General features: G+C 58.5%; 2 protein-coding genes across 2 annotated transcripts; both read right to left on the bottom strand.

Annotated features, from left to right (window-relative positions):
- Window positions 1-1,691: 1,691 nt before the first annotated feature.
- On the bottom strand, window positions 1,692-5,993 carry LOC134405254 (2-acylglycerol O-acyltransferase 2-B-like). The gene is made up of 6 exons (XM_063136485.1): window positions 5,862-5,993; window positions 4,900-5,078; window positions 4,154-4,358; window positions 3,829-4,003; window positions 3,347-3,546; window positions 1,692-2,354 (listed from the first exon to the last, which is right to left on the bottom strand). The coding sequence occupies exons 1-6, from the start codon at window positions 5,953-5,955 to the stop codon at window positions 2,200-2,202; spliced, it is 1,008 nt and encodes a 335-aa protein (XP_062992555.1). The 5' UTR covers window positions 5,956-5,993; the 3' UTR covers window positions 1,692-2,199.
- Window positions 5,994-7,676: 1,683 nt separating this feature from the next.
- LOC134405253 (calpain-5-like) lies at window positions 7,677-17,948 on the bottom strand. The gene is made up of 12 exons (XM_063136484.1): window positions 17,729-17,948; window positions 17,135-17,269; window positions 16,740-16,948; window positions 15,927-16,119; window positions 14,746-14,939; window positions 14,037-14,114; window positions 13,489-13,672; window positions 11,988-12,113; window positions 10,235-10,431; window positions 9,814-9,938; window positions 8,854-8,990; window positions 7,677-7,987 (listed from the first exon to the last, which is right to left on the bottom strand). Exons 1-12 carry the CDS (start codon window positions 17,891-17,893, stop codon window positions 7,811-7,813), a joined length of 1,920 nt encoding a protein of 639 aa, XP_062992554.1. The 5' UTR covers window positions 17,894-17,948; the 3' UTR covers window positions 7,677-7,810.
- Window positions 17,949-19,615: the final 1,667 nt, after the last annotated feature.

The following is a 19,615-nucleotide window of genomic DNA, read 5'->3' on the forward strand; positions in this document are numbered from 1 at the left end:
CCACTCCCTTGCAAAGGCGGCCCAGGGGAGCCATAGGCCCTACTCTCTAAGAAAGCAGGGGCAGGATTCCAGCTTCAACAGCTCTCCTGAAAGAGCACAACCTTAGCAGTCAAAATACTCTCTGCTTGCACAGGCCACCGCAGCAGGGGTGCTAAAAGGGCCAGGGGAGCCAGAAGCGCCCTCAGCACCAGGAGGAAAAGGCCAAGCCTCCAGGGAGGGGGAGGATTCAGGCGCCTCCAAGAAGCATCCCCCTCTGGGCACATGGTGCCTGCCTCGCCCCCACCACAGAACCAGAAGGACACCGGGGGGGGGGGGGCTTATTCGTGGAACAGTCCATTCCCAGTGTGGTTTACAAAAGAATAGAACTGCCCAGAGAGCTTCAGCTATTGGGCGGTATAGAAATGTAATAAATAAATAAATTAGTTTCTGTTCCGCTGTTTGTCCGCAGCGTCTTAAGGGAGACGGATCAGAAGCCCCCCGCCCCGCTTGCTAGCCCTCTCCCATGTTTTGCAATTTGGCATGAACTAAGCAGGACAGACCTTTTGAAAGCGCCGTGCCTTCGTATGTAGGCACGGAGATCTGACAAGGATCCACAGTTGCTGCCCGGTCCATTTCTCTGCCACCCCTGCAAAATGGGAGGTGAGCCTCTTTCATTTCCAGAGGGCCCAGGAAAGTGTTGCAAAGGCAGTAGTTCTCCCCACACTTGTTCACCCCACCACCTTCCAGGGTTTGGGGGTGCTGCGAGCCACTGAACGCCTCCAATGCGTTTCCTCCCCTCCCTCAATTACGCCTTTGGGCTTTGCAGCACATGGGGGGCACAGAGGTTTCTGACAGAGGCTTAAGGGACCAACACCGACTCCTTCCTTTTCTTTTTGCCAAGCCCTTGAACCTCTCAAACTGACGGCCAGCGCCAGATGGGCCCCTCGCTCGTTTGTACCCCCACACGCAGGCGGGAAGGAGCAGCCCCGGCTCTGCTGGGCTCAGCCTCGGACAACCTATTGCTCAGACCTGGCGCAAGTGAACTAAAAATGCCTCTGGGGATGTGCAGAGCTGCTTTTCTTCACCAGTCCCACCCAGTGAGGATTAAGGAGCACATGGGCTTCCTGTGCCATTGGTGAAGGGAAGCATAGCGCCAGCCTCTCACCCCTGCCCCGCCCCCCACAGAGAGGTCCACCTTTGGCCCAGCGAATTCTGGATGCAGGAGCTGCTCCCCCAGTACCCACCCTGCCTCCCCCACCAGCCACATGAGGCAGCTCTTGGGCAAGCGTTTATTTTTAGCCCTGGCGGCCCCCACAGTCCTCTGCTTTCTACACTGCCTGTGCAATAGCTGGCTGGGTCAAGTGAAACCCCTGCTGCTGTTTGGCACAGAGCAGGAGATGTGGGCACACACACACACACACACACACACACACACACACACACACGGGGTCTAGGCCAATGGCGCAATGGCTTCACCCACACACCCTCTTTCAGCTCTGGGATGAGAGAACGCGCAAAGGAGGCAGAAAGCCCACGCAGAAGGCAGAAGCCAGCCAGCCAGCCAAGGCATGGGAGCCCCTACCCAGACACACACACACAAGAGTAACTCCAGGTGTGGGTGTGGCGGGGGGAGAGAGCAGATGGGGCGGGCGGAATGCTTTTGCTTCTCCTCGTCCCTGCAGGACTTTTGACCAAGTAGAAATTCACCAACATTTTGACACGGGACGTTGGCTGCTTTATTTCTGAACAGGATGACAAGAAGTGGCTGCTGATGTTGAAAGGACTTTTCAGATACCCGAGGGGGTTACAGCACTGGAAGGTCAAACGCCCCCCCAGGAGGCAAGATGGCTCTTAAAACAACCCCCCCACCTGAGATCTAGGCTAGCAGCGCAACTCTCCACCACCCAGTTTAGGCAGGATTCCAGCCCCCCCCCCACCTTGTGTACATGTCTCCCTGTTCCCCGCAGCCTTCTACAAAGCCATCCACCCCACAGAGTTACCCCAGGTCCCTTCCCAGGAAGGGGAATTCAAGCCAAATTTGGGGGAGTCCCCACTCCTCTTACTGTCATTGTCACACATTCACACACCCATGATGTGACAGGTGTGCAAAGAGCCCCTTGAGCCATACTTCCCAGGAGTCACTTCATTCAGTCCAGAAGGCGGTGGCTGTGATGGCCCCCAGCACGGAGGGAGACGCTGGCCACGGCTCCGGTCCCTCCTCTAGATCAGCTGCAGGTGCTTCTCCTCTGGCAGCCCGTACTTGGCCTTGGTCTCTTCAAAGAGCTGGGTGAGCTTGTCCAGGTAGGTCTTGTGCAGCTCGTCAATGGCTTCCCGGGATGGATGCGGTGTCTTGGGCACAGGGATGGGGGCTCCCACTGTAGGGGAGGTGGAAGGAGTTGGTGCCCCATGGCAGGAGGAGCCCCTCCACCTGCCTGGCTCTTCTAGGACCGTGTGGGCGGCCCGGCCCTGCAGGTGTTGCTGGACGGCTGCTGCCATCACCCCACACCACTGGTCTTGCTGGCTGGGGCTGATGCGGGCTGCAGTCCAGCCACTGGAGGGCATGCACTCCCTCCCAGCCCAAAGAGACTGCTCACGTTAGGACCACAACAGGGCAAGTCGCAGCTGGGCAGAGCCAGGGCCCAGAACATGCCAGCGAGGCAATGATTCAGGCTGGGAGAAGGAAAGCCAAGCACCCCCAAATCCCCACACTGCTGGGGGAGGGGGGACCCCGGGGCAGAACGCCAGACCCTCCAGCATTCAGGCTGCGTATCAGGAGAAGAGGACCTGTGTTTGGGTCCCCCACCTGGGCCAGGAAGGGCAGCAGGGGAGCTTCTGTCAAAGCACTTGATCGGGACTGGGACAGACGGCAGCAAAGGATGGCTGAGCTCCAACACACACACACACACACACACACACAGACGGAAGGGGGGCTTTTCAAATCTCCCCTCCCATCCAATTGTGCAGAACTGGCGGAGGATCTACTCTGACTTGTACACATTTGGTCAAGGGTTCAACCAAGCCACCCCCCAGGAGTTACAACAGGAAGAGCCAGCCCAGAGCCTCCCCGTGGGCCAAAGTCCAAGGCTGCAAAGGCACCGCAGGGGCCTCTTCAGAGGTAGTTGCAAAACGCAGGGCCGGAACTGGGGCCCAGTGACCGGAGCATTGCATCAGCCAAGCTCAGGGGCAGGCTGGGATGGACACAGCTGCACCTGGGGGAGAACCGAGGCGCAAGGAAAGGGCCGTGCCGCTACCAATGGAGAGAGGGACTCTCTGGGGATTAGGAGAGGCAACAGAAGGGCAGCCCCCTCCCTGTGCAGCTGCCCCCCAAACCCTCCGCCAGCACCCCAGAGCCAGTGGTGCCACTCACCCACAGTGTGGATGGGCCTTCGGAAGGGCAAGAGCCCAAAGCTGTACTGGAAAACACCCCGAGCGTGGAAGAGGGGCAGCGCCAGCCCCAGGACCTTCTGGAGCCGCTCCTGCATCGTGCGGATGAGGGAGCCCCGGGGGTTCTGGACTTGGTTGAAGAGCTCGTTCTCCCCAAAGGAGAAGACGGGGACCAGGGCGGCTCTGAAGGAAAGACAGAGAGACGAGTCAGGGCAAGACCACACTCCCCCCTCTGCTTGATCTGCCCCACCAGCAAAACCTCAGCAGCCGCAACCAAACGTTTGCATTTTGCTATCGATCCACGTCTGGCGCATGGTCTGCTATTGGGAAGCAACGTGAAAAGAGCCACGCTTGCAAACACGCCCATGTTCCACCGCAGGTCAACCTCTCCACTGAGAAGAGCCTGCAGGGCAGACCCGACCCCTCCCCTCTCCACCCCCCCACAGCGCTGCACACACCCCTCACCCATGCTGCAGTGCCATCTTTATGAAGCCTTTGCGGCCGCGAATCTGGAGGGTTAAAGCCCCTGGGCGGGCATCCAGCGACTCCGGTGGGCCCCCAACCGCTATCACAGCCACCTGGCCACCCCCTTCATGGCCAAGGAGGTATGAGGCGCTGGCCTTCTCTGAGGAAACCAGCCCTGAAAGATTAAAACAGAGGTGGGCGGGTTGGAAAAGGGTCCACGAGCAAGGCCCCGCCCCAGCAGGCCTTCTCGCCCCCTCGCCCCCAACAGTAGTGGGAGACCATCCCAATGAAGCAGGAGCCTTGCCCCACAACAGCCCAGGCTCACCCCCGCTCATGATGTAGTCTCGGAAGAAAGGCACCTTGAACCAGAACGGCAGCATCAGCAGGTGCGGCGTGAGCCCTGGGAAGAGCTGGGAGAACCCCGTGGCCTCCGTGCAGAAGTTCCCAAAGGCTCCGGCCACCAGCACCCCGTGGGGGTGGAAGCCAAAGAGGTAGTTGCACGAAGGGTCTAGCTCCGCCGTCTTCACCAGCTACCACAGGGAGAAAAGGAAGGGGAAAGGGGGAGAGGGGACCGTAGTTGGCAACAGGCAACCGTTTGGGACTGGCGCCTCTTTGCTGCCTCCCTGCAATGCTTACCCAAGCAGTGGCCTTCTGCCCTGGTCGTCAGCCCTTCGGGCCATGGAGGCTACCCAGGCCTGGCTCCTCCCCTGACTGGATTTCCATTGGAGACGCCGCGGAGTGAACCGGGCCTCTCGCATGCAGAAGACCAAGGGCTCCTCTGCGGCTGAGCCCCAGACCCACCCACACCAAACTATGCACTGCAACTGGGGAAGGGGGGTGTCTGCGACTTCCCATTTCCAGGGCTGAAGTTCCTGGGGTTCAAATCAGGCATGGAAGCAGTGTTTGTGCTCAACTTAGTCCAAGACTACAAGGGCAGCAGGGAGAGGGGAGAGGAGAGGAGGGGGGACTCTGCCCTGCAAGAGGGAAATGGGCTGCACTGCCAGGCTTTTGCCTCAGTTCAGGGGGCAGCCAGCCCCCTCCCTGCCTCCCTCCCTGCCCCCACCCTCTCACCGTGATGGGGAAGTAGTCGCGGAAGTATCGCCATACGGCCCAGTTGCGTGCCCAGGCCGAGCGGCGGCCCCCTCGGGCAGGGGTGTCCCAATCCAGGTAGAGCCAGGCAGCGTAGAGCACGGCCAGCACCCAGCCGTCCCCCAGCAACAGCAGGAGATACAGCACCAGGCAGCATTGAGCTGGGGAGAGAGGCAGTGCCCTGTTACCTTCCCTAGGGGAAAGGCCCGACCCTCCACCCCCTCAGAAGTTCAGGCTCCCACCCTCTGAGTGCCAGACAGTTCCACACCACAAGGACCTCCAGACCTTGAATTTACAAAAAGGGAACCGAGGCAGTCCCCACCCCCACCCCAAAACAACCGAATAGGGGACTGGAAATGGCTGCCCAATGGCAGGCTGAAGAGTCCTCCATCTGCACATGCTCAGGAGTACTCCACTACTACTCAAGCCCCAGAAAACAGGCTCGGGGGCACAAGATGATCAGACACGATCTGGATATTGCTTCCATGGAGGGACGGGGCACTTCTCCAAACTCCTGCCCGCTCGCCCCCCACCCCGGCAAGCGATTCCCAGCCCCACGGCTATGTGGGCCCAGACTACACTGCGGCACAGATAGGCCAAACAGGGCCCCCCCACGGCCCAGCGGGACTCCCCAGGCAACAGCCCCTTCCGACGAAGGAAGCCCCACACTTAGAGGGGCCTCCTTCAAAGAAGCCAAGCCCCGCGAATTTTTCGGACGGGTTAGGGTCCGAAAAACTAAGCACTACCACGGAAGGAAAGGGCGCCATCCTGGCACACGCGCACCCCCCTCCCGTAAGTGGCAGTGGCACAAACACACACCCAGCCTTTCCCACGTATAGGAGGGGGATCCTCCCACCTCCGGAAAGGCTGCTGCTCAGCCCAGGCAATTCAAACTCCCTGCTCCCAGAAGCCCCTTCTTGGCTGCGGCCCCGCTCCAACCTCACCCAGCGCCAAAAAGGAGAAGATCCACTGCACGACGGCGGCGGTCTGGAGGCGCCGCCGCAGGGGCAGGCGCAGCGGGGCGAACTGGACCCACATGGCGGATAGACGCTGCGGGGCAGAGACCGGCGCCAGCCAGCCAGCCAGCGAGGGGCAGCGGCGGCCGAGCCGGCGCTTATCAGGGCAGGGAGGAGCCGCCCCCTCTCGGGCACGGCCCCGCTCCGCCCCCGGAGCGCGGATTAGCCGAGGCCGTGACCCCGCCCGAGTCCACCCCACCCCGTGGCTTGACCAGGCAGGCCGAAATCCCACCGGTTTCCCGCGCAGCCGCTGCACGGGTGCTTGGCTCGGGGCTGCGCGCCGGGGCTGCAGGCGTCGCGGTCCTGGAGGGCTTCGGCCTCCCTGAACCACCACCTCGGCGTTTCCACCCGCACAGCTGCCTCCCAATAACCCCTCGACTGAGGAATGGCCGTGGGCCTCTTCGGGCCGTTGTCGCTACCCGCCCCCAGGGCCGCCGCAGCGCCAGGGGGACCAAGGAGGAGCTCCTGTCGCCCCCCCCCCCCCGTCCGTTCATCTCTTGCGCTCCAGGTGCCGTAGCAGGGGAGGGGGGGGGGGTTCTGTGCCGAGTCAGCTGTCCCCTCCCGGGCGACGCAAAGCTTCGCCTTGGCATCCATCCCCCCGCCCCCGCGCCAAGTGAAGCGGGCTTAGGAGTCCTAGGACGTCCCGCACGAGGAGAAAGCGGAGGGGGCGAAGGCCAGTCGCCCGTGGCTTGGTCCCCGAGGGAGTCTCGGAGGCACTGGGGAAGTGGAAGACGGGTGATCGACTGGGCCACTGGCGGCTGGCAGGCAGCTCGGCTGGGCGGGAGACTGGCAGGAGAAAGGGCGGCGGGCTGCGCCAAAACACCCCAGCTCTGAATTAGGGGCTCCCGGATCCGTCGCGCTCGGTCGGGTGCGCTCCACGCCCCGGGGCGCCCCCTGCTGGTGGGATCTTGACCAGGCGCTCTGGGTTGTTCCGCCAACAGCCCAGGTAAGAGGAGGACGGGAAAAGCAGCCCTGAGTTTCCGCAGAGACTGGAAATGGAGCTGCGGTTGTCGCTGAGCTGGGGACGGAGAGAATTTCCAGGATGAATCTGATTGTAAAACTTCAGGCGTAGATATTGCCACAATTAATGCTTTTGTTTACATAATTAGAGAAAGATGCTGTTGGATTTAAAGGCTTTATTAAAACATTAGCAGAATATTAACATACTGGAGTTTAGCAAACTAAACATTGCTATTTGTAAAGCAAGGGTGTTGTTTTTTTAAAAAAGCATCAAGCTCGAAATCAAGATATAAAATTGAAATCAGAAAGTTTCATATCCAAATTTCAAACATCCATGAAATAGATGTTTACTCAATTTTTGCAGCTTTACATATATATTTTTCATGACAGATTTTCCTGCAATCAGAACTTGCAATGACAGGTCTCCCTAGGCCAGCAGAAGAGGGAACCGGCCCAGTACAATCCTATTTATGCCTACTCAGAAGTAACCCTTTGAGTTCAATGGGACTTACTAACAAGTAAACGTGCAGAGGATTATGCATTCTGCCTGCCTTTTGTGGTGTACATCACCCACTTCCCCGATCCCAGGAAACTGCCAGAAACTATTCCGCTACCCAGCTCAGCTCCTCTGGATGTGATCTGGATGAAGGCGAGCATGAAGATGACTCTGACCCACTTGCCATAGGTCAGGCAGGGACGTCAGTCATGGGCAAGAGATGTGCCTTCCTCTTGTGCATCAAGAGAAGCCAGCCGGCCAGGGGCCCGCAGGCACAACGCCACATGAATTGCAAGGGGCTGCTACCTGCACTTCTGAAGACGTCTCACCACAGAATAGAGCACAAATCCCAGCGTGCTTGTGTGGTGCTCCTCCTACACACACACACACAAACACACACTTGTGCCGGAGGGGGCCAAGCTCACAGGGCCAAGAGGTCAGTGCTGGTCGAGGTCTCCACCAGAATGGAACCGGCGGGGCAGGCCTGGGGAGACCCCTGCAGCTGCAGCATCTCTGCCCAGCCCATCTCTGTGGGGCTGTCTGCTGCCACCGTGACGTGTCCCAGCCGCGTGCTGCGCAGGAACCGCTTGGCCCAGACCTGGGAGGTGACGGAGAGTGCAAAATGATGCCACAGACCAGCCCCACATCCCCCGGGGAAGGTCAGGAGGCCCAGGCAGGATGGGGCAGAGGCAGCCCATGGGGACAGGGCTGGCCCCAGAGCGGCAAATGGCGTCTGCCAGCAGCCCAGTGGAAGTATCAGGCATCCAAGTCTAATTGCCTTATTGTGGCACCAGAGGCCTCTCCCCCTCCCAGGCAATACAGCTTCCAGGGCTGCCCCTTGAGCTGCTCTCGGGTGGCTGCCCTTCCTTCCATGGCACTCACGATCAGCTGCCTGGGACAGCCGCCTCCCTCTGCCCCGCAACACCCCTGGCACGCCTGATCCCTGCTAGCTCAGTCCTGCCTCGGCCCATTTTGTGGGATTTAGAGCATGGCCCAAACCCAGGAGCGCAGGAGGGGGCAGCTGCCCCAGGCTCGGGGACTCCCTTACAGCTTCTAGGCAGGCGAGGTGCCGATGGCCTCAGGGGCAGGCTGGGGGCTCAGTCACGAGAGCCCTCCAGATCCTGGGCAGCCATGCTGGCCAAAGGCGTGCTGCTGCATGAGAGGGCAGGCTGAAATGTGTTCCTGCAAGGGGGTAGGGCCAGGAAGCCCAGGAGTGACCCCCTCCCCATTCTGGGCCTTGGCTGGCTTGTGCACCCGGCTGCATCAAACTCTGCCTGACATCAACAGATGGGGCAAAGTGCTGCAGCACGGATCCATCCCCAATTAATGGATCTGGTCCCAGAGAGATGCCCTGGAAACCCCCTCCCAGGCACCTGGTCCTTCCCCTCCCTCTAGCACTATGGAGGAGTACACCAAGAAGAATGGAGGGAGCCATGGGGTGGGTCTGTGCATGGCCCCCCTTACCTCAATGTGGATGGGTCTGCGTGGGCGCCGGCGGCAGAAAATGGCCCTGAAGTTGAAGTCTGGGTTGGATGTGGCCTTGTGGACAGCGGAGCTCACCTCTTCCCCTTCACAGCGCACCTTCACATAGACGTCTGGGGCTGGGGGAACAGGTGACATACACACACACCCCGAGGCAGTCAGTCCCAGCCCTCCAATGGGGCTAACCTGAGAGGTTCAGCTGAGGGGCCAGGGACAGTGGGCAGGAAGGCACAGGCTGGGAGGAGTCATGCAGGAGCTCTACCACCTGGGGGGCAGGGCATATAGGAGGGGATTTAACAGCAGGTTCCTAACCCAGTCCATGTAGCCAGTGGCCTGGTCCTCCCATGGCCAGCAAGATGCCTCCAGCAAGCAAGGAAGGATCAGGGCAAGGTGTTGTCCTCCCCAGTGCCTGGTATTCAGAGGCAGTGCCTCTCAGGATGGGGGGCAAAGAACCATCAAGGCTGACCCTGTCTCCTTGGTTCTGCCAACCCCATTTGAAAGCAGTACAACAATGGAATCAGTTCCCTAGGGAGGTTGTGGGCTCTCCCACACTAGAGGCCTTCAAGAGGCAGCTGGACAACTGTCTGTCAGGGATGCTTTAGGGTGGATTCCTGCAATGAGCAGGGGGTTGGACTCGATGGCCTTGTAGGCCCCTTCCAACTCTGTGATTCTATGATTCTATGAAAGGCCTCCAAGCCAGTAGCATCCTGGCAGCTTGCAGCAGTGAGTTCCATAAATTAATGGTGTGCCAGGAACAGGAACAGCCCCAGGGCTCCTGTGAGTGGAGGGTGTGTGTGTGTGTTAATTCCCCAGCTGGTCTGGCAACACTGAGGAGGGCAAGAGGTCTGGTCCTCCCATGGCATCCCTTGTAGAGCTTGAGTGGGGCTGCTGCCCCATGGGGGTGGGGGTGATGTCGCTGTACAGTTCAGGGTTCGAATTCACCTTTGCCAGTGTTGGGAAGAGCCAACCCCATGGCCCGTTGGACCCAGATGGAAGTGATGAGCTGTGGGGGGGCAGTGCAGCATGTACAGCAGCGGGGGCTCGGGGGCTCTTCGCAGTCGACCGCTCTGGGCAGGGGGAGGCAAGAGAGAAAGTCAGGGACATACTATGGGGTGTAGGTCAAAGGTCAGGAGGAAAACCCACACACACCCCACATCAGGAAGCTGCATGCAGGGAGAAATGCTATTATTTCAGCCTTGTGGCGTGTGGGAGCAGCTGCTCGGATTGAGCCTGACAATCAAGGGAAAGGCACTCTGCATATGCTCAGAGAGAGTGACAGCCTCGTTCCAACGCCTGACGTGGCAGAGTCAACGTTACAGCCGGCAGGGGAGGGGGCAGCCCTTGGAGGGAGGGGAAGGCTCACCGCAGCCGGGCCGGGCGCTCGCTGTAGATCCGCAAAAGGAACGCACCGCTCTGGTCCGGGTCAAAGGTCGTGGGCAGCACGGCGTAGCGGCCTGCTGGCACTTCTGCCCGGAGCAAGACGCTGCGAGAGTCAATGTAGGTGGAGCCGGCCAGGCGGGGTGGGATGCAGTGGAGGCGCCAGCACCGGTTCTGCTCCACCTGTGGGGGAATGACAGCCCCCCAAGTCAGCCCCCACAACCTCACTCCAAGAGGAAGAGCCTGGCCTGGCCTGCACTTTGCAGGTGAGCGGGAGCCCCGTGGCGCTCGTAAGAAACAGGTGCCCAGATGCCCCTGCATCCAAAAGTCAGCCTTAGGCTGCACTGGGTGGAGGACCTCAGGCCCTGGGGAACCAGTCTGGCCCCTTTGGGGTCCCCATCCAGTCCCCTAGGGTTTTCCCGGTGGCCCTGCCCCTTCCGGGTTTGGAGCACTCCCCCCCGCCCCGCCCCCAACTCTCGACATTTGAGCTACTTCTCCAAAGGCTTCAGGACTGGCAGGAACATGCTGGTGCGTTTTTGGCCTCAGCCCTTGTGCCTTTGCACCCCCCCCCAGCCTCCGAAAGGGCACTTGGCCTGGGGCTGAGAGAAGTCTCCGAGCCCACCCATGGACTCCCCCACCTCAGCTGCCTCCAGGGCTGCGGGACGTCTCCTCCGAGAGCCACCATCACGCTCGCCAAGCACAGCGCTCAGTAAGGCATCATGTGCCTTCTGCTGACGATGGCAAGGACAAGACTCGGTGTGTGCTCCCCCCACTGGAACCCCACCCATGTGGGGGGTGTCTGCTGCAAGATGCTGCTGGATCATGTCCAGCCTCAGACTGCGTGTGGATGCATGGGAGATGCTCTCCGAGGATACAAAACCAAGGAGGACGGGGCGGGGGGGATGCAGCCCAAACTAAGTTCTGGGTCACTGGAAATCCCACCCACCCTCCAGGGGAGCGTCTTCTTTCTGTCAGACAGCAGAGAGCAGGATCTGCCCCAAAGCTGGCTTTAGACACAAGACCCTCGCCAAGCATGACCTACCACGTTCCCCAGCGCTGTCCAGCTGCCAGGCCTCTCCCACTGGGCCACCAGGCCTGCTGTGGTTTCCATCCTGCCCATTCATCCCTTAGAGGTCCTGAGCCCACTCCAGGCTCAGCACCCCCAGGACATGTGCTGGTCAAGACCGGTTGCCGCAAGCAAGAGTGGCCCCATCCGTGGGGAGTCAGGGATCGAGGCAGCCCTTTCCCCAAGCCCTGAGGCCCTGGGAGGATGGCCCCAATCCTAACCCCATAACAGCCTGGCTTGGATTTGACCAAGGCCTCATCAAATGCAGTGGCAGAGGCCTGGCTGAGGCCCGGGGGGAAATGGCAGCTCCCCAAAGGCTGAGTTCAGCCAACGGTCCACATGTCAGAGCAGCGACTCCTCCCCCCTCCCCCGCACCTCGTGTGTGTGTGTGTGTGTGTGTGTGTGTGGTGGGTGCGTGGGTGGGGGACAAGGACTGTCCAGCCTTGAAAGGGGGGCCTACACTGGTTGTGCCCTGAAGCGGCCACAGCTCCTGGGCTGCCCTCCACCAAAGAAAGCATCCACAACTCAGAGCACAGCACCCTCATCAGACTAAAGCCTCCCCCCCTCGCAGCCCAGCCCTCCCCCTGCCAGCTTGGGCAACATCTCCCAACAGTTCCCTGCAGCCCACTTCCCCACGCCCAGCTCCCACCCCAGAACTTGGATTCTGACTCACCCTGAAGAGCTCGAAGCCCACGGGGAGGTTGCGCCCCCCAGAGTCAGACCCTCGCAGCTGCCGTGTGTCCTGCTGCTGCAGCGAAATCAGAATTGAGTCCGGAGTCCTTGGCACCTCAAAGAAAAACTGGGGGGGGGGGATCGTGGGGATGAGGACAGGGTGTCAGCCAAACAATGCGGAAAAGGGGGTTGCTCCCACACACCTGTCCTTTCCCGTTGTAGCTTTTCGGAGTCTTAGGAACTCAGGAATGCTACTCCCCACCCCCCACGGAGGGACCAAGCCGTATGTAAAGAGCTGCATGTAAGGCTTTGAGCAACACAGGACAGTTCTTCAGGCTTCACAGAGGCACAGTGCAAGAACAAACAGAGAGCAAATTAGTGGGGCTGCCTTTGAAAAGTGCCCCCAAAACTCCAGCCCTCCAATGTGAGGCCTATCAGCCCAGGGCTGCTGTATCAGTTGTGCTGGCTGTCAATTTGACTCCAGGTGCATTTCAAGGTGGTGCTGTTATGTGCAGACTTGGAAGGGGCCTCAAAGGCCATCTAGCCCAACACCATCACCACCCCGGCAATGGCAGAGATAGGCAGCGACAGCACCCATGGCTGTGGCCGGTGGCCATCCTGCTTTGGCTTAAAACCCACCAGCAAAGGAGATCCTAGGCTGGCTGGGACCAGGGGTGAGCGCAGCTATCTTGAGGTGTAGTTGCAGGGGCGGGGATAGGGATGCACACATTGGGCAGGGCCTTTTCAGCTGTGGTTTCTGGCTGTGAAAGAAGACCCTCCTCTTCTAAAAAGGTCTAGATTTGCCTCTCTGCTCACTCTCTGGTGAGCAGCCAGAACGTGGCTGTTTCAGAAAGCCTTTAGACTGGATGGAGCAGCCGCTCTTAGACCAATGATTTCCAAAATCATTGTCAGCCGCCTTGGAGGTTGCTGATGGAGATGCAGGAGATAAATTATGTTTTGAGTACAGACATGAATCCAACAGGAAGGTGGTGTCATGGGCCCCCTGGGCTGGCCACACTGGGGGGGGGGGCGAGGCGAGGCCCCAGCCAGGGAAGGTGGCCGCGCCTGTGCGACAGCGGCACCGGACAGAGGGAGCAGCAGCTGGTGTGACGCAGCCCCCTACCCCCACCCCCCTGAGGCGAAGCAGGGCGGAGCCTGGCCAGTGCCTGCAGGGGAGATGGCAGCTGGGAATCCTGGCCTGTGCTGGAAGGGAAGCAGCGGAAGAAGAAAACCCATTAAATATCGCAGGGAAAACTGCCGGGGTGGCGGGGGTGGTGGCAGTGGCGGGCTCAGAAGAAGACCCTCACAGCATAAAAAAAGAAATTAAAAAAAGGGGTGGGGGGACAACAACGTGATCTCACGTTCTGTTGTTCAACTCCAGATCTTCTGCCAAAGGTTTCTGAAAGTGGCTCTCAAAATCAGGGTCGAGTCTACTGTTGTTGTTTTTAGCCACTGTGCAAAGGTGTGCAACATTTCTGCCTTTCAGCCGCAATTCCTCCCACCTGAGGGTTCTTGAGGAAGGTGTCTCGGTGATTCAGGCAGCCACCTGCACGCCCCTTCTGGGGATCCCACTCCCCGAATTGCAGGCCCTCCAACCAGCTCCGCCGGCAGCTCAACCGTGCCGTGTTCATGCGCCGGCAAATGACAATGTCTGTGAAATGGGTGCAGAAGTCCTCCAAGCACATCCTGGAAGACAGATGGAAGGACAGGAGGGTCAAGGGCCAAGAGCCTGTTTAGCCAGGAACCTGTTGCTTTCTCATCCAGTGTGTGGACTGGCTCACTTCCTCAGGTCAGCTGGAGCTCTTTGCCTTGCAAGCCCACTCACTCAGCTTTGTGTATGTGGGGGCTTGTAAGGCACGGAGTGGGGTGGAGGAGGACCTGGTGGAGGGATGGTGCAGACCTTTGGATTGGGGAGGAACTAGATTGCCACTGGGGCCCTCCAGGTCTGAGGAATCTACTGCTGACTGCTAAGACGGAGGCACGCAGGACGCAGCCCCAAGGGGCACCAGAATCTCTAGGAAACAGAGACGGGCATGCACAAGGGACCCACCAGAATTCCCCATCATCCTGAATGATGACCCCCATCCGCCGCCGCTGGCGCTGGCTCACCTGCTGCCATTCAGGGGACCTGTGGGGAAATTGAGGTGGGTGGGAATGGAGAAGGGGAGGGAGGTTTGAAGTGGGGCAGTTCGCAACCCCTCCCCCTAGAGCTACCATCCTTGGAGGAATTTGCAGCAAAAGAGGCAATGGTGCCCACCAACCTGGATGGCTGCAACAGGGGATGAGACCCATTCATAGAGGATAGCGCTGTCAATGGCTACTAGTCCCAGTGGCTACAGGCTCCCTCCAGCATCAGAAGCAGCAATAGGCCCCTGAATCCCAGTTACCAGAGGACATGAGCAGGCGTGGGCTCCATTCCGGCTTGTCGGCTTTCCCCCTTTGGGCATCAGGTGGGCCCAGGGTGGGAGCAGAATCTCTGCTCTGATCCCTCTCCAGAGCAATTCTCATGCCATGCCTCCTCTGTCCATCAGGTCCAACACTCCACTTTTGCAGTCCCTCCAGAGTGTGCCCTTTTCCTCTGTCTGTCCCTTTGAGCCTGCACATTCCTCTTGCCACCATGTTTGCCTGGGGCAGGAGAGCGGGGCTTCCGGAACATCCTCCTGACTTCCTGTGATTGCCTCCCACCCGCCTGTCCATCTCTACCCCGACCCAAAGGCCCTGCCGGATCCCTGCTGCCTTGCTGCTCCCTCTGAGATTACTTGTCACTCCAGGCTCCGTTCCACTCCATGGTGCCCCAGGGGTTCCGCAAGCAGAGCAGCTGCAGCGTCTGGGCCTTGAAGAGGTGGCAGAGGCGCCGGCGGAGCTGGACCCTCCGGACAGCAGTGATACCGTAGGCATGGCCCCGGACCAGCCCACACAACAGCTGCGCTTCAGGGCCCTCGCCCGGGAAAGCCTATGGCCCAAGGGGGGTGGGGTGGAGAGAAATCCAGCATGTAGCCAACCCGCCTGGGCACATGGGAAGCACAGGGAGATGCAGCCTGCAGAGCCAGGCACTCGGCCCACCCAGTCTGGTCCTGTCAACAACCCCGAGCAGCAGCAGCAGCGGCTCTCCGGGGTTCAGATCCTCCAGGGGCTTTTCCAAGCCTACCTGGAGATGCTGCCACCTGAGACAGCCCCCCCCCCACATGCAAAGCAGGGCCTCTAGCGCAGAGCTGCTGCAGCCCCTCCCTCAAAGTGGGCTTGAGGAGGCTGCTGGTTATTGAACACGTGAATAGTTGTATCCGCCGCCTTCTCTGCATGGCCAAGCAATTGAGTATGAAGCAAAGGGGGAGAAAATCCACACAAATTGCGTGAGGGCAGCTGGGTCATTCCAGGGCCTGGTCTAACGGGCCTTACGGGGCCGAGAGAGAGAGAGAGACGCTGCAATGGTGAAGTACTCAACCGAGATTCCTCCGCTTCTCTCCCGCCCCGCCCCGCCGTCATGCCAAACACACCCTTGCTAGCCCAAATAGAAAAGAAATCTGCAGTTCCACATTTTAAACTCACTTAAATCACAGCACTCTCATAACTACGGCCGTAAAATGGGAGTCTGCTGCCCTGATGCTAAACACATTTGCTGGAGAATGAGCATCTCATGTGTGTGTGTGTGTGTGTGTGTGTTTTATAGAAAATGGGTTAATTTATTTTAAAAGTAGAAGTCATTACATGAGCACTCACCCCTGGCTATAAAATGTGCTTTAAAAGATGAAGGAAGGAGGAGGGGGCATGGTGCAGAGAACAGCCGTAGCCCCACGGTGCCACAGCACGACCATACTGGCCCAGATGCTGGTGTGGCTGTTCATGCTGCCCCATCGCCTGCCACTTCCTTGGTGGTCCTTTGGGGCCCCAGAATGTCAGCCCCACGGTCCAGCCCTAGCAGCAGCACCGCTGGGCTCCTCACCCGGATGGAGCAGCTGATGAGGGCCGCCCGGGAGCGTGCTTTTCTCAGCTGCTGGAAGAGCTCCTTCTGCTTCTCGGGGTCCCCACTGAGGCCCCCCTCATCCAGAGTCAGCAGCTCCGAGATGCCTCCCGTGAAGTCCACCAGCGCCTCGGCCGTGTTGCCGCCCTCCAGTGCCTCGTAGCAGCCGTTCAGCCTGCAGGGCAGGAAAGAGGGGCCCGGTGGCTGAGCTGGGCTTTGGGCTGGGCTGGGCTGGACTGAGGACCCAGCTCTCACACATGTACCCCTCCACAGCTCCCCAGCGCTGCCGTGCCAGGCCTGGCTTTGGAAAGGGCGCCCCTTTTGTGGCTGGGCCTTCCCCCATGGGCCCGAGGACTGCCCTGCCCTGCCCTGCTCTGCCCTGCCCTTCCTCGGGAAACTGCACCGGCCTCAGTCCTCAGGAACGGGGTGGGGGGTGGGATGTTGAAGCATTCATTAACTGGATCTGGTCCACTTATGCTGCACACTCCCAGGAGCCGATTTCTCTTACGAATAAAGCCCCATTCATAAAACAGGAGAATGAGGCCCTTGCGCGGCCCACCTCTGAGCTGGAGGCAATATCCTGGAATCCAACTAGCTGGTTGTGATTATTCAGTGCTAAGGTAAGGACACTTTGCACATGCTCAGTAGACACTCTGCCAGCTCCAAGGCTGAGCCCCTGGTGGTGATGCCGAGAGCGTGTCTGGGAGGATCCCAAGGTGCCTGTGTACAAAGACCACCCTCCCAGACAAAGGCACAGCACCTCCGCCCCCGCTCTCCCCCTCCACCCCCCCATACTTGGCATAGGCCTTTTCCAGGAGAGCGCTCCAGAACTCGCGGGGGTCTGCGGAGCGGCAAAAAAGGAGTTTCCCATGCCGGCAGGGCAGGCGGTCGTCCACGCAGACCTCCGTCCAGTGCCCCCAGCGCCAGAAGCGGAAGCGGAAGATGCCACCGTATCTCTGTGGCCGACGTGGATCCCAGTCCTGCTCACGGGGCTTTGGGATCACCTGACAGAGGCAGGAAGCACAAGGCTGAGAGAGGCAAGACGCAGAGCATGCCTGTCGCGGCAGCCCCCTCCTTCTGGCGGCAAGGGGTGCTTTGCCCATGCCCAGAGAAACACAGTCCCACCTGGCACCGAAGCCAGATTTTGGTCGGATGGGGGAGGAAGCAAGTGGGGGCAGGGAGGCTCCTACCTTCCTCCAGACGGCAGCGGGCTCACTGGCCAGGCAGGAGGCAGCCGCCACAAACCAACAGTTCCCGAGGCTGCCCTGGTGTAGGTCCCTGGGGCTGATGCCGTCCACAAAGAGCTGGGGGTCTGAGCACAGCTCCTGGGCAGCAGACAGACAGTGGGGCAGCTGTATTGAGTTCAGCCCCACACAAGTGGAGACAAAGCCAACGCCGAAGAGGCGCAATGGATAAACACCCACCAGCTCCCAGCCCTGCTTGTAGGCCCCTCTGAATGCACAGCCCTAGAAACACTGGGACAAGGGGACCTGCCCTTGGAGAGACCCCCATTGCTCCGGGGGCTGGAGGAGCCGCAGTAGTGGGGGTCCAGCCCTCGATGCTTTGGAGCCCCCGACCACCACCACCACCACAGAGGCCTCGTGACCCTGTTCATGTTTAACTGCATTTGTTGCCATGTTTTTAAGGCATTTATTGATTGTTGCAGTTTTTATATTGGTTTTTATGTTGTATCATGTGTTTTTATGTAAACCACTTAGGAAACCTGGGATGCCAAGCGACAGAGAAGCATCTCAAGGAAACGCAGCAAGAGAGTCAATATTTACCCCAGGCCGCTTCCAGGAGACCCCATCCGGGGGGTCTCGGTGGTAAAAGAGGGAGGCATTTGTGGCTGGGAACTCAGGGTCTTCGAAGAGGTGTTGTGCTTGGAGGCAGCTCCGCTTCAGGCGCTGATACCGTTGGCCCCGGAAGGGCTTCGGCCCGGACGGCATCACCTGGAGGAGGTGCGGAGGGGACGGAACAAGAGAGTCTAGTGGCACCGGGAGAAACAAGGAAGCCCATGTCAGAACCACGGCGGATCGCCTAAGCCAAACAAAAGCCTGTGTTCGGCTGCAAAGTGAAGCACTTAAGACCCTGGACCTTTGCCTGAGTTCTGTAACGGACTGGATGAGGTGAGCGAAGACATTGAGATGAAGCTCTGACGAGGCAGAGGTGCTGTTGGTCTGTAGAAAATTTAGCTTGAGGACTGGGATTCATCTTGTTCTTGAAGGGGTCTCTTTGAAAGATCAGGTTCATCACTTGGGCATGTGGCTTGAGCCCAGGCCGACCCTGGATTTCCAGGGGTAGCAGTGGAAGGAGTGCATTTGCACACTTAGGTTTAGTGCACCAGCTGCGACCTTAATGTGAGGCAATGCTGAAACAACTTAATTGGAAAGAGGACTGACCATCCAGGTCAATCTGACACAGCTAGAAGAGTTATGGGCCGCTGGTTGATAAGATAGAATGAAAACATTTTCTTTGATCTTTCTTTGTTTTGCTTTAGAACTTTGCTAACTGCTAATTAGTTAAGATGCTAATATGTACAAATATACCTGCTTTTCACATAGCCAGTTGAGAAGCTCTTTGTCCATAGGACTCTCTCCATACAGCTGTATTATGCTCAACAAAACAGAGTTGCCTCACAACCAAAGTGGATTTTTATCCTTTGCACACTTAGGTTTAGTGCACCAATTGCGACCTTCCAGAGTCAGTCTGATCCAGCAATAGTTATTCAAGTATTGGTTAGCATATAATGTAGGTTTGCTTGGCACCTACATTATATGCTTTTAGACGCCAGGTGAAGACCTTTTTATTCTCCCAGCATTTTAACAGTCTATAAATAAATTTTAACTTGGTGTTTTAAATTTGTAATTTTTCATTGCTGCTGTTTTTATCTGGTTGAGCTTTTATATTGTATTTTATATTATGGTTTTATATTGTTGTTTTATACTTTGAATGGTTTTAATTTTTGTGAACTGCCCAGAGAACTCCGGCTATTGGGCAGTATAGAAATGTAATAAATAAATAAATAAATAAAACTACTGCAATGGGCTTTACATGGGGCAACCCTTGAAGACCATCTGGAAGTTCCAATTGGTGCAAAAAACAGCAATGAGGCTGCTAACCACTGCATGGTAGAATCATAGAACTGTAGAGTTGGCTGGGGCCTATAAGGCCATCGAATCCAACCCCCTGCTCCATGCAGGAATCCACTTCAAAGCATCCCTGACAGATGGGCCATCCTCTAGGGTGGGAGAGGTCACCACCTCCCTAGGCCTTTGGTTCCATAGTTGCACTTCTTTAACAGTCAAGTTCAGCTGGACTGGGGATCACAACAACCCAATACTGAAAAATCCGCACGGGTCACCAAAGGTTTTCCAGGCTCAAATGAGGGTGTTGTTGTTCCTTATTCCTGAAAGCCAAAAATTGCCCAGGGCATGGCTACCTGAGGGCCACCTGGTTCACTACGAACCCGCCCGGGGGGGGGGGCGATCTGCAGGAACTGGGGACCTTCGGAGGTTTCTGTCGGTTGCAGCAGCCCACGCCAGCCGGCTTTCTCCTGTGCCGTGCCAGACGGAGGGCGGCAGCGCCTTGGGAGGGCCGAGCCCACCCCATCCCCTCGGCCTTCAGAAAAGGGATCAAGAAAGACACATCTTTCTAACTTGGCCTTCATG

Source organism: Elgaria multicarinata, chromosome 11 (genome assembly GCF_023053635.1).
Source record: "Elgaria multicarinata webbii isolate HBS135686 ecotype San Diego chromosome 11, rElgMul1.1.pri, whole genome shotgun sequence".
Lineage (NCBI taxonomy): Eukaryota > Metazoa > Chordata > Lepidosauria > Squamata > Anguidae > Elgaria > Elgaria multicarinata.

Excerpts from the sequence above, each read along its gene's own strand:
- LOC134405254 (XM_063136485.1), bottom strand. The coding sequence starts at position 5,955 with ATGTGGGTCCAGTTCGCCCCGCTGCGCCTGCCCCTGCGGCGGCGCCTC. Across the intron at positions 4,359-4,899 it reads GCGACTACTTCCCCATCACG|CTGGTGAAGACGGCGGAGCT; the intron begins GTGAGAGGGTGG and ends TCCCTGTGGTAG. Across the intron at positions 4,004-4,153 it reads AGACTACATCATGAGCGGGG|GGCTGGTTTCCTCAGAGAAG; the intron begins GTGAGCCTGGGC and ends TTAATCTTTCAG.
- LOC134405253 (XM_063136484.1), bottom strand. The coding sequence starts at position 17,893 with ATGCCGTCCGGGCCGAAGCCCTTCCGGGGCCAACGGTATCAGCGCCTG. Across the intron at positions 17,270-17,728 it reads TCTCCTGGAAGCGGCCTGGG|GAGCTGTGCTCAGACCCCCA; the intron begins GTAAATATTGAC and ends TCTGCTGCCCAG. Across the intron at positions 16,120-16,739 it reads CTGGAAAAGGCCTATGCCAA|GCTGAACGGCTGCTACGAGG; the intron begins GTATGGGGGGGT and ends CCTGCCCTGCAG.